The 16,234-nt window shown below is 45.3% G+C and overlaps 2 protein-coding genes across 2 annotated transcripts; one reads left to right on the forward strand and one right to left on the reverse strand.

The window, feature by feature from the left end:
- Nucleotides 1-838: 838 nt before the first annotated feature.
- On the reverse strand, nucleotides 839-7,411 carry optn (optineurin). The gene is made up of 13 exons (XM_070928859.1): nucleotides 7,294-7,411; nucleotides 6,156-6,280; nucleotides 5,614-5,822; nucleotides 5,304-5,459; nucleotides 4,942-5,126; nucleotides 4,586-4,679; nucleotides 4,191-4,306; nucleotides 3,894-4,043; nucleotides 3,529-3,613; nucleotides 3,282-3,440; nucleotides 2,987-3,129; nucleotides 2,518-2,600; nucleotides 839-1,748 (listed from the first exon to the last, which is right to left on the reverse strand). The coding sequence occupies exons 2-13, from the start codon at nucleotides 6,274-6,276 to the stop codon at nucleotides 1,636-1,638; spliced, it is 1,614 nt and encodes a 537-aa protein (XP_070784960.1). The 5' UTR covers nucleotides 6,277-6,280; nucleotides 7,294-7,411; the 3' UTR covers nucleotides 839-1,635.
- Nucleotides 7,412-10,055: 2,644 nt separating this feature from the next.
- ccdc3a (coiled-coil domain containing 3a) lies at nucleotides 10,056-16,234 on the forward strand. The gene is made up of 3 exons (XM_070929265.1): nucleotides 10,056-10,462; nucleotides 10,787-10,964; nucleotides 15,929-16,234. The coding sequence occupies exons 1-3, from the start codon at nucleotides 10,056-10,058 to the stop codon at nucleotides 16,232-16,234; spliced, it is 891 nt and encodes a 296-aa protein (XP_070785366.1).

The following is a 16,234-nucleotide window of genomic DNA, read 5'->3' on the forward strand; positions in this document are numbered from 1 at the left end:
GGAAACTTGCTTGATTAATTAGACTACTGACTCCCTGATACAATTGAAGATGGACACCTGAAATATCTATTTTTGTAATCAACGGAGAAGCGATTACTGCGTTACTTCTCATTTTGCTTCAGAGTATCCCATATCACACAAACATCCAAATTATTTGGAATATGTAGGGTTGAACATGTTTTTAAAAAGAGGAATCTTCAAAGCGGAATATAACGTATGAAAGTACGTATATGCATAATGCATTCAAATGAGTAGATTTACTGTTCCATTTGAAATCTAGTAACAATTCCCCCCCCGGGGATCAATAAAGTATTTCTGATTCTGATTCTGAACCCACACACTGTACAATAATAAAAAACAAATTGCACACTGAATAGCACCACTTGGATTGCATAATAAGTTTCATGCTCTAAAGCAACTATGTATCAGTTGTATGGACAACATCCTCTCAAGGCCTCAGAGGAAAACTTTGTGTCCATGTCAAACTGTTGCTCTTTGCCTGGATGGAAGAAGAGGAAAACGCAGACACAGTTCCTACTGTTGTGAAGTGGGATCATTTTCTTCAAGACTACAGCAAAGATGGAGAATACATTCACAGATGTGTCAAATGAGACAAGCGTTGACACCATCCTCAGGCTATACAGACGAGCACCCGCAGGTCATCTTCCTTACAGTTTCCACTCAAGTGCAAGAATAAGAAGTTCTGCAGGACCACCAGTCCAGGTATCAGTGATGACCGAGTGCATTTCACGTATGGTGGTATGAAGATACTGAAATGCCAGTCTGGAAATTATCCTCCAGGTTTTCTTTTATATCACAAGATGACTAAAACCAGACAGAAATGTGCAGGTCATTTTATTGACAGAATTACAACATGGAATCAGAAGGCCTTTATCAGCTACAGACCACAGAGTCAGCAGTGTGTTGGAGCCTCCTGCACATACACTTACAAGGGCAGTCACTTAGAGTGATAGGTTGATTAACAAGTTAAATATATTACCTTCTAATTACCATGTATTATCTACAGAGTCAAAATAAAATGTAAAATGTATATCTTATATATTAAAGTGCCTACATGGTGCCTGCTCCTCTTTCCACCAACACCAACAACCCAGTCATAACCAAGCAAAAAATATGAAAGAAGGAAACCTTCAAAAACTTCAAAATAAAAAGCAGTCAACAAACAAATACTTGGTAAACCAAAGCAACTTGTAAAGTCTCAACTCACTTAACGTGTGCATGACTGGCAGAGAGCGCCAAACTGAAATCTTATCAGTGTTTGTGCAATTGTTTTGTTTTGATATTCCAGACTATGTGCCAGATGACATGCGCCCAAAACCTGCAAGAAAGCATGTCCCACAATATTTGTCCCGTTCTATTCCAAATCTTTTAATGCAATTTAACAAATCAAACTGAACAAACTACAGAGGACCGACTCTTTTCAGACTTCCCTCTCTTGTGTAAGAACCCTCAATAAAGCGTTCCCGTCTTAGAATGAACTTGACCGAGTTTCTCATGGAGCTATGGTGTGTCGTCTCAGGGATCCAAGAAGAGGTACAGGTAAAAACAGAGGAAGACTCAGATTAAGGTGCTGATGTAGCCGGTGTTGTCGTGGATTCTTGCAGTGATGGAGGTCTAGATGATGCAGTCCATGATGTGGATCTGCAGTGAGTCCACGTCCGGCAGGATCTCGTTGCACTTGGGACAGGCGTGTTCGGGAATATTCCCCTGATGCTGCCAGTCAGAACCTGAGAGTCAAGAGACACTGATCACAACCTGAACATGCTGGACAGATGTTCCTGTTACACCGAGCTAAGCCGTCAATCCTGCTCTTCCTCCCAGACAGTGTTGTATGTCCCAACTGTAACTGTTTTTACTGTAAAGATGGTGAAAGGTAGGTTAAATGAGTAGTTTCTACATATTCAGAAATACGTTAATTTGCTTTCTCGCCGAGAGTCAGCCGGTTAGCTTAGCATAAAGACTGGAAACAGCTAGCCTGGTTCTGTCAAAACGCAAGAAAGAAAAATCTCTTGTTTACCAGCACGTCTAAAGCTCACTAATTAGCATGTTATATCATGCTTGTTTAATCCATACAAGAACTGAAACACAAAGACAAAAAATGTGTGGTTTAACGCATCGTTACGTGCTGGAAATATTTCTTGGCAGGGCCAGTGACTTCCGAGGCTTGCCGTCCTGACTTTGCCTGTGTAGAACCCTTGTCAGCAACCTCCACAGTGACAAGAAGACTACAGGAAGTCACCGGCTCAGACTCCAGGAAGTCACCGGCTCAGACTCCAGGAAGTCACCGGCTCAGACTCCAGGAAGTCCCCGGCCCAGCCAAGAAATAGTTCCAGCGAGCTGTTTCCTCCTGCTTCCAGTCTTTGCATGCTAGGCTAAGCTAACTGTCTCCTGGCTCTAGCCTCAGATTTAGCCGACAGACATGAGAATGTTATCAATCGCCAGAACACAATATGCCTGGAAGGCTACACTCAGGACATTAAAAAAAGGCATATGTACCTCTTCCAACCAGAGTAGGGCCGGCTCCGTGTGGATTTGCTCCCATTGACATATGTCTCCTCTGCATCTCGTTAAGAGACAGCCTGAGGAGAAACACAGAAAAAATGGTTGCAGAAAAGACAACTGGGTCCCCACCATGAAAGGGATCCAGACAGTCCAGGTCAGGATGTTGCACTAATGTGTCAACGTCTCAGTCATCTTGTAGACTGTATTTTCTAGTATTTTCCTCATATATCGCCGTCTGCCATAGTGTCTTTGTGGTATCACCACTAGGAGTCACAAAAATTAAGAAATGTTCAAATCCCACGCATGGCCACTGCTTATCATGAACTGTGGTGTGTTTTGTTTTGTCTGTCCAATGAAGGACTTACCCGTCAGGCCATATAACAATGTACTGTGTCTTTGTTTTCCTCAGACCAACTGAGCTAAACTACAGGTGTAAACTTGAGTCTCCTGTTTGATTCCATACCGGCACAGGGAGTCCATCTCCTCCTGCATGTGGGTGTTCTGCTTCTTTACGTACTCCAGCTGAGCAGCCAGACGCTCCCTCTCCTCGTGGAGCTTCTCCCTCGCTGCTCGCTCTGCGAAGAAGTCAGAGGAGTAGACCTCTGCCTGCACAGAGAGTACAGCAAAAAGCACGATGACCGCCAGGACACTGAAGGGAGCCATGCTGTCATGTGGACTCCTGATACTGTGGGTTCCAATACCAACTGTAAGAAATCAATTGACGAAGCAGGTGTCAAAACAATTTTCCACCCACTGACCTGAGCCTGGAAGACAGAGATGGTCTCCAGCTCCTTCTCCTTCTGGAAGATCTCCTGCTTCATGTGATCAATCTTGCTCTGTTTATCAGCCAGGGCCTCTTCGGCGGCAGTCAGCCGATCCTGCAGCTGGTCCGCCACCTCCCTCTGCACCAGCTGAGACTGCAGGACCGGAGGGCAAAGGTCAAACACTCATCTCTAATTGTTAATACTCTTAAAACTGACTCCTCATCCTGCTACACAAATTGACCTCTCTCTTCTTCTTCTCCTCTTTGAGTTCATTGTAGTCTTCAAACAGCTTGGTGTAGGCATCCTTCAGCTGGGCTAGGTTGTTCCTGTGAGGGAGGAGGCAAGGGAGTTACTGGTGACTCAGTGTGTGTGTGTGTGTGTGTGTGTGTGTGTCCAAAAAAGGCTATTCACTACTGGGAAAAAGACTGGAGTATGTAAACTACAGTTATTACTGTATAAAAAGCAATTCAAAGGGGTTTAGATTTTTTTATGGCGAGTAAACACAGTTGAGATTCAAATGAACACGTGATCAGTCAGTATGTGTGTGTGTGTGTGTGTGTGTGTGTGTGTGTGTGTGTGTGTGTGTGTGTGCGTGTGGCCTCCGACCTCTCCTCCCCAGCCTTCCTCTGCTCCATCTGGTTCTGGGACTGCATGCTGTCCAGCTGCAGCTTCAGCCGGTCGTTCTCCGACTGAACAGCCTGTTTCTCCACCAGCTGGGCCCTCAGAGTGGCAACGTCCTGCTCCACCTCCCGACATCTGGAGGAATAAAACACATAACGGTGGCCTCAATCGTTGGTGCACATTATGGGTTGCCATGTTATCATTTTTGTCGGCCCCGCCACTAAATGGTTTGCATGTTAAGATTCAATAGTGTGTGTGTGTGTGTGTGTGTGGGGGCCTAACCTGTCCTGCAGGTTCTTCTTCATGCCTTCTGCTTCATCCAGCTTGCTCTGCGCCTGCTGCAGTTCTTTGAACAGCGTCATCATCTGAGACTTCAGATTCTCCACCTCAGATGCTGCCTGAAATATTTGCATGATGACACACAGACATTAGGATGAGGAAACATTACAAACATCAGTGGACCTCTGCCAGGTAATTATAACGCTGTAGATCAAGAACAGCCCAAAGAGATGAGACTTCATACTGAGGTTCTTTAAATGTGACGGGAAATGTTATTTTCAGGCCCTAATTACATTATTCCATACATTATACATTATTATAGAGTCTTCATGAATCCACTCACCTAATATGTTTCCTGCTGCTGCTAGTTTTAGTACTTTCACTACTGAGTAAAATACCTTTTCCTCTTTCCCAGAATCCTCCTTGGTCTCTGCTTGGATGGTCTGTGTTGACTCATCTACATTACTCTTCCTCTCCTCCAGCTCTCTTATTCTGTTGGACAATTTGTTTCAAACGGTTAGAAAATAAGTCAGATATCACATTTCAAGAGGTGAAATTAGATACAAACATTGCGTTTAACAACAAATTAAAAAACGAGTGAGTGAAGAGCAAAAACAGCACTGTGATCACTGTAAGCAACAGAAACATGGCATTCATTTCCTGACATTTAAACCTTCCAACAACCAATTTACAACCAGCAGTCACGATGAGATTATTTAGTGGCCAACTGTTCCTTGAAGCTGCTGTCCTCTACCTGACAGCTGAGGAGTGCAGCTCGGCCTGCAGCCGCTCTGCCCGCTGCGCCTCGTTCCTCAATGACTGGAGGAGCTGGCTGACGGTCGCCTCCTCACTGTCTAGCCGGGATGCCGTCATGCTCAGGTCCGGACGTCTGCTGCGCTCCGCACCGCACACATTGTTCAGGCCGTCGACGCCTCCATCCTGAGAGGAAAATCACGCAGGTTAGATCTGATCTAATCTAATCTGCTCTGGTCGTCTAAAACAGCATGGTTGGTGGGCTGGAGACCTTTTGTGTAGATTGTGTATGTGTGTGTGTGTGTGTATGTGTGTGTGTGTGTGTGTGTGTGTGTGCGTGTGAGGGTGCGGGTTGCTCTTCACCGAGACCCTGATGACCTCAATGAAGGATTCGTCGCGCGAGTCCTGGTCTGCCTTCAGCTGCAGCTCAGAGTTCATGGCCACCAGGTCGTTCTTCTCTGCCTGCAGGCGAGCAACCTGGGCACGCAGGGCATCCAGCTCTGCACTCTGATTGGATGCCTGGAGATGACATCGCACGTCAACAACGCAGAATATCAAGTGGTCAGTTATTGTTGTTGTTGTTCATTTGGTCACAATGCAGTTTGACAGAAACTTAAATCTAGTAGTTAATGTAAATGTAATATAACGAACATCATTTAAAAAAAGTATTCACCAGCAAGTCTCCCAGGGCTCCCCCTGTCCTCCCGTCCACCTCCAGCTTCTTGCTCAGCTCCCGGTTTTGGAAGGTCAGCGCCTCCATGTGTCCCCGAGCCTCTTCCAGCCTGCTCTCCAGGAAGTCCCGCTCCTCCCGCTGCTTCTCCCGCCATACAGACAGACCCTCGAAGCGCTCCTTCATCGTCAGGTTGGTCTGACGCAGGGCCTCTGGGTGAGAGAATAAATGCACATTGTACATCATTATGACCCTTTCAGTAGCTATCATGCCTTTTGGACCATTCTCCACACACTGCTCCAGCTGGTCTGGCACACTACAACTCTGAAACTCCACCCTGACATGAGCCGTCAGGAACACGACGTCTGCTGACCTTTGACCCTAGACACTTTGGCCAGAACTGATAAGAATACTAAGGAGGGCTGGGACAGACTTCTTTGTTGTTGAGTAGAGCAACAACAACAAATTAAAAGCTCCAATAAATACTGTAAATATATCCCATTCAACCCTCGATCTGACAGTCCTACCACACACCCTGCTCTCACCTTTCAGGTCTCGGTTCTCCTGGATCAGGATGTTCATCTGCTCCAGGGTTTCCTCCAGCGTGCCGGACTGACCGGGAGAGCGAGAGATGTCGCCGTTCATCATGGGGCCTCCAGACGCCATGGCGCTGAGAGGACAGAGACAGTAAGACACACGTGTGGAAGCTGCTTACCAATTTTTTTGTCATTTTGTATATATTGCTAGTTATAGTTCTGTTACTATATGAAACAGATATATGTAAATACTTCTAAAATTAAAACACATCCAATGACATTATATTTTGATCTTGCGCCTACTTCGAAAATGAATATTATAGTTCTAACATCACAGTAATCATCGAGGTACAGTGGAGTGCAGTAGCAGAAATGATGAGCGACAGCGCACACTGAGGTCTGCACCAGCGTCGTTTTGGTTCTACCACTGGAGGGCGCAAAAGTTCTAATTTTAAAATTCTACAGAGTGGCTTTAAGGCCATTGCAGAGCTTAAAATGAATGCTTCGACTGGCAAATGAATTTATGTTGCACACACCTTACTTTCAATTGTTAAAATTGCTCCCATTTTATGGGACATTTTAACAACACCACACAATGTGACTATTGAGTATTTTGAATGAAATCTCCTTTCACCCGCCTCAGTCTTGTTGACATCACCAAGTGACTCAGTGCTTCTGCATGAGGAGCAGCACCCAGCCAGGTCACATGATAATTACATTACATTATGATAACAAGAGGACAGTGTGGTATACACGCTGTGGCCTGCTTCTCCCCTCACACAGTAACTTACCGAATGACAAAATATTCACAAATAAACAACTACAATCTTTTTTTTTATCGGCACATATCACGGTTGAAATGTAACTTACTTCGGTGAATACCAGTGGGACAAATGCTACTTTAGCTACTTTAAAACTACCACTGAATACGGCAGACGCACTGTCGCTCTGTGAAACTGTTTATACATTTTCTCAATAAGTGGTCGTATAATTTCATTTTCACTTTCCTCAGGTAGGCCTACATCGGGTGTCCGACTCTTGGTAAACACTGAAAAGTTACCAGTCTCTTACACAACACGGACGTGGTTCAACCTGAACTGCGTCACATCAAACGCTGCAACAAAAAGGTCTCAATGTTTGCGCTCACCTGCTCCCTGCTCCTGAACTCAACACAGCCCGGGCGTTCACCCCAAAGACACACAGAAACAGCCCGAAGAGGAGGCAAAGTGTGTGGATCAGCCTTACACTGCTGCTTCCAGTCTGTAGCAACGTCTAGTCACGCGCAGAAACAACTAGCTTCCGGTACGTGTTTTCAAATTAAAATGGCCCTTTTGCAACATCTTTTGTTTGGTCCACGAATTGAGAATAACCTTTTGCCAGTAATTTCTATTCTGTTTTAAAAAGGTCTTTTTCAGAAGTAATTCCATTAAAGATACCATTTTAAGTTTTTTTTAATTGGCCTGTAATGTATTTTTTTTATTTTTTATAAATGTATAATTTATAGTCCATGTTAATAATGAAATTGTGTCACTATCAGACAATACACAGAAACAAGGAAAATGCAATTAGTGAAACGAACAACTTCAATCTGATACAATTTAGCCAGTTATATAATAATAACAATCTTTTAATGTGTGTTTCTGTCATAATTCACTCTGTTGCATTTAATCTAATGATTCCATTACGTGTTTTGATTGTTGGTTATTCAATTCACCTCACTAAACCACAAATTTAGGCAAACAATTGCCTACAATCTATATGTGATCAAAGTTGAAGGAGAAACTATTGTTAATGTTGACGTTGCATTTTTGTTAACTTCAACCAGAACATTATTTTCCATCATATGTGTATGTATGTAAAAGCATATATATCAGCAATCACTTGCAATATGGACTAAATTAGGCTATAGTACATCAATATGTCAGAATCAGTTATATGCTGTATATAGCCTACCTCATTATTAAATCGGATATTAAATACATTTTCATATTCCATAAGCAATTCTTGTCATCATTTGTTTAGGCCTACTTATCCTACTACTACTACTACTATCCTACTTATCTTATATAAATATATTGATATTGCCAACCTATGTTCAAACTTCACGGCCAACTTATTCAATCGTCGTCAAGTTAAAGCTTTTATGTTGAAAGCTCCTTTGCATTCCTTCCTGTCCCCACAGGCCTAACTGTCGCAGCCTTGACTCGTGTGGCTAACGCGACGGTTTTCATTTCCTCGAAGTGACGTCACAGAGCGGCGAGTAGATCTGAGTGTACACTGCAGCAGCGCGCGGACTGAGACGCCGCGTGGACACGTCCATCCGCATGGTTCACGCGTCAGTGAAGGCCTGACAGCTGAGGGCGGGAATCCCCTGCAGGAGTCACCTTGCACGTTGAAGACGGGGAAAGGAAAGACTGGAGATTCCCTAACCTGCTCAGACAGCCACGTTTGGGTTATGACTAATTTATAAAAATAGAGTTAGATAAACATGTTTGAAATGTGATGTTGTTTTATAAAAAACACATCAAGGTCATTGTAGAATATTAATGTGATACAATAAGCCAGTAAGATACAATACATTTTGTTTTTGCTTTAGTCCAAACTTGTTTAAAAAGTGGTTAAATATGACGGCATTTGTTATCTATGCAGATCATCTATCACAGCATATAAAAAGAATAATGCATGCTGTTCATGTCAGTGTCCGTTAGATGTCAGTGTTGTCTAAGCAAAGAAAATCACATCAGCTGTAAAAATAAATAAATAAATAAATAAATCGAAATTGCCTGAGTAGCAAATATATCCTAAATATGATCCTAATGACAGTGTGGCATGACATATGTGCACTTTGTGGCCAGACTGTCTGCTTTTTTGTGTTTTATGGATAGACCCATACAGTAGGCTACCTACACATCATGGTTTGTAGATGAAGCAGCCAGTAGAGCTGGATACGGGATATTTACAGGAGTGATAGAGGAGACAATGACTCTCATTAACTTTAGGCCCATCTTATGTCTTCTACTGCAGACTGCTGTTGTCAGTCAGCGATGTCACTGTGAAATGTATCCAGATTCTTCACCTGGAACCTCTTCAGGGAAGCCCCTAGAGACCTCCTGGGCAAGCTCTCCAACAGAGACCACTTTACTGGGACTTGGATGCATTCAAATACGTCGGAAAAATGGAAATTTCTCAAGAATTGCATCCAAAAGCAGAGTTTCCGAGTTCATTTCGATGATGACCTTTACTCTGTCAGCATGGTGAAAAATCTAGCAATCTATGATAACAAAATAAACATATATACTGCTTGTGGTTTGCCAGAATGGCCTCTATTACTCTATTAATAGGTTGGTACTGTAAATATTTACCATACAATGTTAAAGGCATAATTGTGTTGAACAGGTTTCAAATCTTTATCGACCTCATTCATATTTTCTGACAAAGTAGCACTTGAGGGCACCAACCAGAAAACAGAGAAAGGTCAAGTGTCGGAGCGTCACATCAGTCCATGAACGCAGCACCCGTGCGCTCTGGTGAAGCTTGTCGCCCCCACGGCAGGCAGAAGAGATGGAAACACTTGGAGCACAGCAGCAGGTTGGGGTAGTGGAAGTTTCTGCAAACTGATCTGACTGTCCAGTTCTCGGGAGGAGTCGGGAGGTGAGAAGATCTGCAAGTTTAGTTCACGGGCAAAAGCACAGTGGGGTAAAGAAAAGTAAAAGTGTAAAAGTTACTTGGCAGAGCATCCCCAGGCGTCCAGGTAACCATCACAAGTGTTTACTTCTTTAAACGGAACCTTTTTTTGTACTTTTAACAACCTGGAAGCTTGAGGGGACTGACCTCCAGCACAAAACTGTCCATTTTGATCGAATAGGAAAATCACATTCAAGCTCGTAACCCGGACTCGGGCTCTTCGGGATGTTTTCCACGGCTCTCCTCCTCGCGGCGCTCGGCGTTTTTGCGCACCTGGGCACTTTTACGCACGGGTGCCAGCTCCCCTCCGAGTGGCGGCCGCTGAGCGAGGGCTGCCGGGCGGAGCTGGCGGAGATCATCGTGTACGCCCGGGTCCTGGCGATCCACCGGGAGCCCCTGGGCGGCGGGGCGGGCGGCCTGTACAACTCGCTGCCCTTCGGGTTCGGGTACGGGTACGAGGGCGCGGAGGAAGGGCTGCTGTACTCCGCGGAGGTGGAGTTACTGTGCGACCAGGCCTGGGGCAGCATGCTGGAGGTGCCCACCGGATCGAGACTCAACCTGACCGGACTGGGGTACCTGTCCTGCCAGTCCCACACCGTGATGGAGAACTACTCCTATTTCTTCTTCCTCAGGTGAGGTGCAAGGCCCGGACACATTTATCCAAACAGTTCCAACAGACACTAGCAACTTTAAACTAACAGCTTTGTGTTTTGTTTGTTTTGGAGCAAACTGATCTACAGTCAGAGGTGTAAAGAAGACAACTGTATTTAAATATAATATATATAACAAGGAAAGATTGTACCTGCAAAGCAAACTACAGGCTCATTAAATATGATGCATTTCCAACCTATGAAATGCATCATGCACATTCAGAACTACAGCTACTGTACAAGCCACTAATTCCTGCAGGAGCGTCAGGCTTCTCCTCACAGTTTTCCTGTTTATCTCGTCTGCAGGATGGATGAGAACTATAACATCCTCCCCCATGGCGTCAACTTCCAGGACGCCATCTTCCCCGACACATCCGAGAACAGGCGCACGTTCTCCAGCCTCTTCCAGTTCTCCAACTGCACCCAAGGGAGCCAGCCTTTCCACACCTTCAGCCCCGAGTGGGACACCCAGGAGGACAGCAGGGTAAGGCATCAAAACACACCCTTTTCATGTCTAGTACGACGTCAAACCCCAAATAGTAACCCTGAGGACTTCCATGCAGCTTGATTGGATAGTCGGTTGCCTGAGTAATGCCTGTTGCTTCCTTGAAATCAAAAAATGACTCTAACGGGTTGGCCAGATTTCCATCTCCTTGTACAACCTCATTACCTTCTGAGAAGAATAAGGTTAAAAATGTCTACTTCTTCAGTCTGGTCAGCTTCTTTGGTGTTTGCAGATGATGTAAACAAACCCGACACCATCTCGTTACCATGGAGATAACAGATTAACAGTCCAGACACACAGCAGGGTGCAAGGAACTGGAGGTGGAGGGGGGGGGGGGGGGGGGGGGGGGGGGCTAACAACTACAGTTAGGGTGTTTTGGTTTGTTTTTTGCAGTGCAGTGTGTGTTGGAAGAAACGTGACACAGCAGAGTGAGGTCTTGGTTTGTGTGTGTGTGTGTGTGTGTGTGTGTGTGTGAGTGTGTGTGTGTGGACACCTAATCCTGAGTTGAGTTGTGACTCTGCTGACAGGAATGTGGTAAGGATCAGTGGAAACACAGTCTAACTACCCTCTGACTCTGACACACACACACACACACACACACATTCAAAAGAATAGAAAATACAAATAAAAGAAGTGATTATAAATTCTCATCGTGTGGTTGGTCGCATGTGATAATATCACCCAGCCAGGTGAAGATGAAAGCAGTCACTGATTGGTCGAAGTCCGTCCATCTGGGTCTTTAGGCAGAGGTCAAAGGTCAAATAGCAGAGATCCACATTTTTGACAGGCAGCAGTTTGAAAGTGTGTCAGTCTGTCAGTATGAAGCAACGTAGCCTGCTGACCCGGGACCAGAGATAAGCCGAAACCCTGTCAACAGAGGAGGAAAAGTCTGCTGCTGTGATTCAGTCATTTATTATCACGCCTGCTCTGAGTGAGTTGAGCCGGTCGCACTGCAGACAAGACAGAACTCGGAACTACACAAATCTTTGCCCTCGTTTTTTGAGAGGATACAAGGAGAGGGGTTTAGATGCTGAGGAGGCTTTCACTTGGTGGCACAGTGTCCTTCTAGTAGATTTTGACTGGGGTCAGAGTTCAATCACAGAAATGAGGGTTTGAAACATGACTTTAGAGAGACTCCTAACAGACTTGACTTGACCACTTAAAAGCTTGAGAAAAACTTTTGCTTTCACGTCTCAAGTTTTGAACTTAAAATCCAGGAACAGTAACGTATAAAGAAGCAGCTCGTTCGTGACTGACCTGAACACTGTCTGCAGCATACGTAGAGAAAGACGTGGTTAATTGTTTCCTAAATGGATTTATGGCATTTGTTTTTATTGTCGGCAGCCAAAACTGCAGAGCTAAATCAGAGAGAGGTGCAGTGTTCCTCCTCGTCCTCTCTCTTCGGGTTTGGCCTTCAGGGTCTGGGCTATATGGTCAAAGGTCAGTGAGGCAGGGGGTTAAAGACGCTGCTCATTTAGAGGACGAGCGCTCGCATGTAGAGGCCGCGACCCTCAGGCAGAGTCGGACAAAACAGGTGTTTAGCTCCGGGAATTTATGGAGGAGTTTGAGGTCTCTCTGTACCCTTCCTCTCTGTCTTGCCGTCTGTTTCGCTTGGGCTGCGAATGAAGAGAAATCAAAACCAACCACGAAGAACAAGATCCCGTTTCTAATTTCGCTCTCTGGAATTATTTGTCCAAAGCATCTTGACAGTGTCTCCCTGGGCTGCATCACTCTCTTCAGCTGGAGTTAAAATACAAAACATCCCTGTAGTTGGGAGGTGGTTTGATTCTGGTTTTAGTCTCGTGGGAACCAGACGCCCCTCCAGAAGGATAGAAAAGAGACTTCCTCCACTTTTCTGCCAGAACCTTCAATTAGCTTTTGTTCAAAGCCTCCTCTTATCAGCAGCACTCAGAGCAGCATGAACCAGAGGTAGAAACTGCTGCAATGCACGTTTATTTCTTTTTTTTCCTGAAAGATATCCTACGTCTCTTTTCAGAGTTTCTTTTGGGCCCATTAGCCTTCACTTGATAGGCCACGGTGAGATAGAGATGCATTCCCCAAATACTTGCTAATCAGCACTTTTCCATGTTTACATGCACTCTAATGATTTGATTATAACGGCAGCGAGGGAACACTCCAGTTTTAACTGTCATGTAAACACCTTTAACACGTTTTCTGACTCTCATTAACATTTTATGTGGACGCTCAGAGGGATGAAAGGAAGACAACCCAGTTTGCCTGTTTCACTCAGTAGTGAAAGCTCAGGATGAATACAGTTTCAAACTGTGTGTGTGTGTGTGTGTGTGTGTGAGTGTGTGTGTGTGTGTGTGTGTGTGTGGTGTCCTGTCTGTCTCCCCCTTTCTCTGTCTCCTCTTTGTTTTTCTTTCTCTCTCTGTCTCCCTTTTGTTCTTTTTATCTCTTCATCTCTCACTCTCTCTTTCTGTCTTATTGTCTCTGTTTTCTACCTATCCCACACACACACACACACACACACACACACACACACACACACACACACACACACACACACACACACACACACACACACACACACACACACACACAGCTAAATAAACCCTCAGGAGAAGAGGAGAAACCCTGGCTTGTCTCTTTGACGTCAATAGTGAAGCTCTAAAGACACTAAATGCGTGTGTGTGTGGGGGGTTCTGGGTAGTAGGGGGGACTCATGCTGAGTCTCTATATAAAGTTAGAAAGAGGACTCAAAAGTCTGCAGAAATAAAAGAGCAGTCAGGTCAGGCCAGACACACACAAACACACACACACACACACACACACACAAAGGCAGGTCTCTCAGTCCCTTCAAAGCTCTCCTTTTCCCTCTTTCACTGACCCTGTCGTCTTTCTGTCTTTCTCAGTCAGTCTGATTGATGTACATGCAGGACGGTGTGCAGTCTGGTCCAGAACAACATCTGAGAAGCATTGTGCAAAAGCTCCAACCTTCAAGGTGTCGCAGTCAAAAGTATTGAAACACCCTCAGTGACGTTAAGGCCACTGCCATGAAGTGACATCATGCATCCCTCATGTGATTGGTCAGTGAGCATGAAGAAGCTGAAATTGCCAAAACACATCTACTCCTGACATCACAGGAGAAAGATAAACAGTTGCTTAAAGCTGCATTAATAGATTTTTTTGGCCACATGGAGTTGTGTTTCTGGCCACCTGACAAATGTCCAAAAGTCCATTATTTACTCGCCTTTTTGCTCTGTTTTTGGTCTCTACCAACCTCTGAGGGAAATATCTGTCTCTGTGCCACTGTGTTCACCAGCTAGTTGCGAACTGTGTCTGCCTGCCGTTTGGTGCTGAGCATGTAGCGTACAGCGGCTTTAACAGAACATTTTAACAAACAACTTTCTGCTGGGGCTGGAAACCACAATGAGAGCGGTGAGACTCAACCAAAACAGTAAAGTTGCTGCCCCTAAAACCAAAACAAGGATCTGAAAGATGATAAAACGCAGCAGAGAGGGAAAACTGCAACGTTTGGTGATAATAATCTGCGGGTTCAGCCACTCCTTTTGATTCCACTGTTAGTGTAAGAATACTGTTTAGTGCAGCTTTAAATGCATATTAGTGGATTCTGAATACGTGATGATCGCTGCTCCTTAATTCTGACATTCTGCAGCCCTGATGGAGTTTCGGACAAAAGAGACACAAGAGTCTCTGTGGTTGAACTTGAGAACATTTTGTACATGCATGTGTGCGTCTTCACATGTCCTCTAAATACTGTTTATACAGATGATGCCTAAACAGCAGGCAGGTAACACCCGGATGTTTTGACAGGTGGTGTATGTTTGTGTGTGCATGTGTGTGTGATGGGGGTGTCCCACTGAGAGCCTTCCTATGAGTATGAGAATGGGTTCAAACTGTACAAAAAAAAATGACCGATGTTATGTAATATGGATTTCACTTTTGTTTGGAGGAATGGGAAGAAGGAGGCTTCCCTTAAAGGCTCAGTTCACCCAAATTACAAAGAATATAAAGAAAAGGAAGCTTCAGTTTGGGAACAGATTAAACAAACAGAATCTAACATGCTAATGTGCTTTAAAAGGTGCTGGTAGGTGGATCTTTTTTTTAACTTTGGACAGAGCCAGCCTAGCGGTTTCCACGTTTCCAGTCTTGAGGCTAAGCTAACAACATGTTAGCTCCGTACCTAATGCACGCATACAAGAGTGATATCCATCCTATCCTAAAATGTCAAACTGTCTTACTGTGATAAAATCATGGCGCCAAGACACGCCTTAGAATATGTGAAAATAACGACTGAGACCATAAATTATTGTGGCACAAATTGTGGGCATCTGTAGCCATCCGAGGCTGGTGTGAACAGCTCTTCTGACAGCATGTGACCGTGTTTGTATGTTCCTCTGACAGAGTGCAGTCGTAAATGAACACACATGCATTCGCCACTGTGGCTGCGAGAGCGCTCACTCTCGTTAACCCTGCCGGTGGAGGTCAGCTCTGTCTACCAGTGAGATGGAAAGTGAAGGCCCCTGAAACATCAAAGTACGTGACCCTCGCATTGTTAGGGAGGGACGGGAGGTCCACGAGGTGATGCATTTATGTTACACAGACGCACACAAACAGCACACATCGTCCTCTCGTGTTTTTGCCCTGGTACTTAGGGAGCCTGTGTGGATAAATGTAAATGACGAGGGTCAGGACCTCCGCTTTATTTCCCCATCCTCCCTCCTCCCAAGTGTGTTGGGCTTTGCAAGGGAGAAATAACAGCTCTGTGGAGATCAAAGAAAAAAAAGATTTTTTTCATTTTCTCAGAGAGGCTGCTGGGAAAATCACATCACCAGCGCTCCCACACCACACACCCAGCTGACGAGACGGCAACTGGTGCTTTACGACAGTTTGGTTTGCCTGTTGAGAAAACAACCCGTCATGTATGCTACGTTAACAGCACCGCTTTCCCTCCCCAGCTGCTGTGCTCCTCGGTGCAGGCTGCACTGTTCGAGGAGGAGGAGCGGGGCCGCAAGCTGCAGGAGCGCCTGGCCGCGGCGGAGAGGAGGAACCGGCAGCTGAAGGAGCGCGTCCGCAAGGTGAAGCGTTCCCTGAGGAACGCCCGCAAGGCCACGCGCAAGGCCGAGCAGGAGGCGCAGGAGCTGCAGGAGAGGCTGAGGGCTGCGGAGCGGAGGGCGGGGCATCACCTCAACGCCATAACGCAGGAGGAGCCTCCCCCCGGGCGTTACGCGAGCACGGCGATACGCCAGCGAACGCAACTTTAA

The sequence above is a fragment of the Enoplosus armatus genome, chromosome 22 (genome assembly GCF_043641665.1).
Source record: "Enoplosus armatus isolate fEnoArm2 chromosome 22, fEnoArm2.hap1, whole genome shotgun sequence".
In the NCBI taxonomy this organism is placed as follows: Eukaryota; Metazoa; Chordata; class Actinopteri; order Centrarchiformes; family Enoplosidae; genus Enoplosus; species Enoplosus armatus.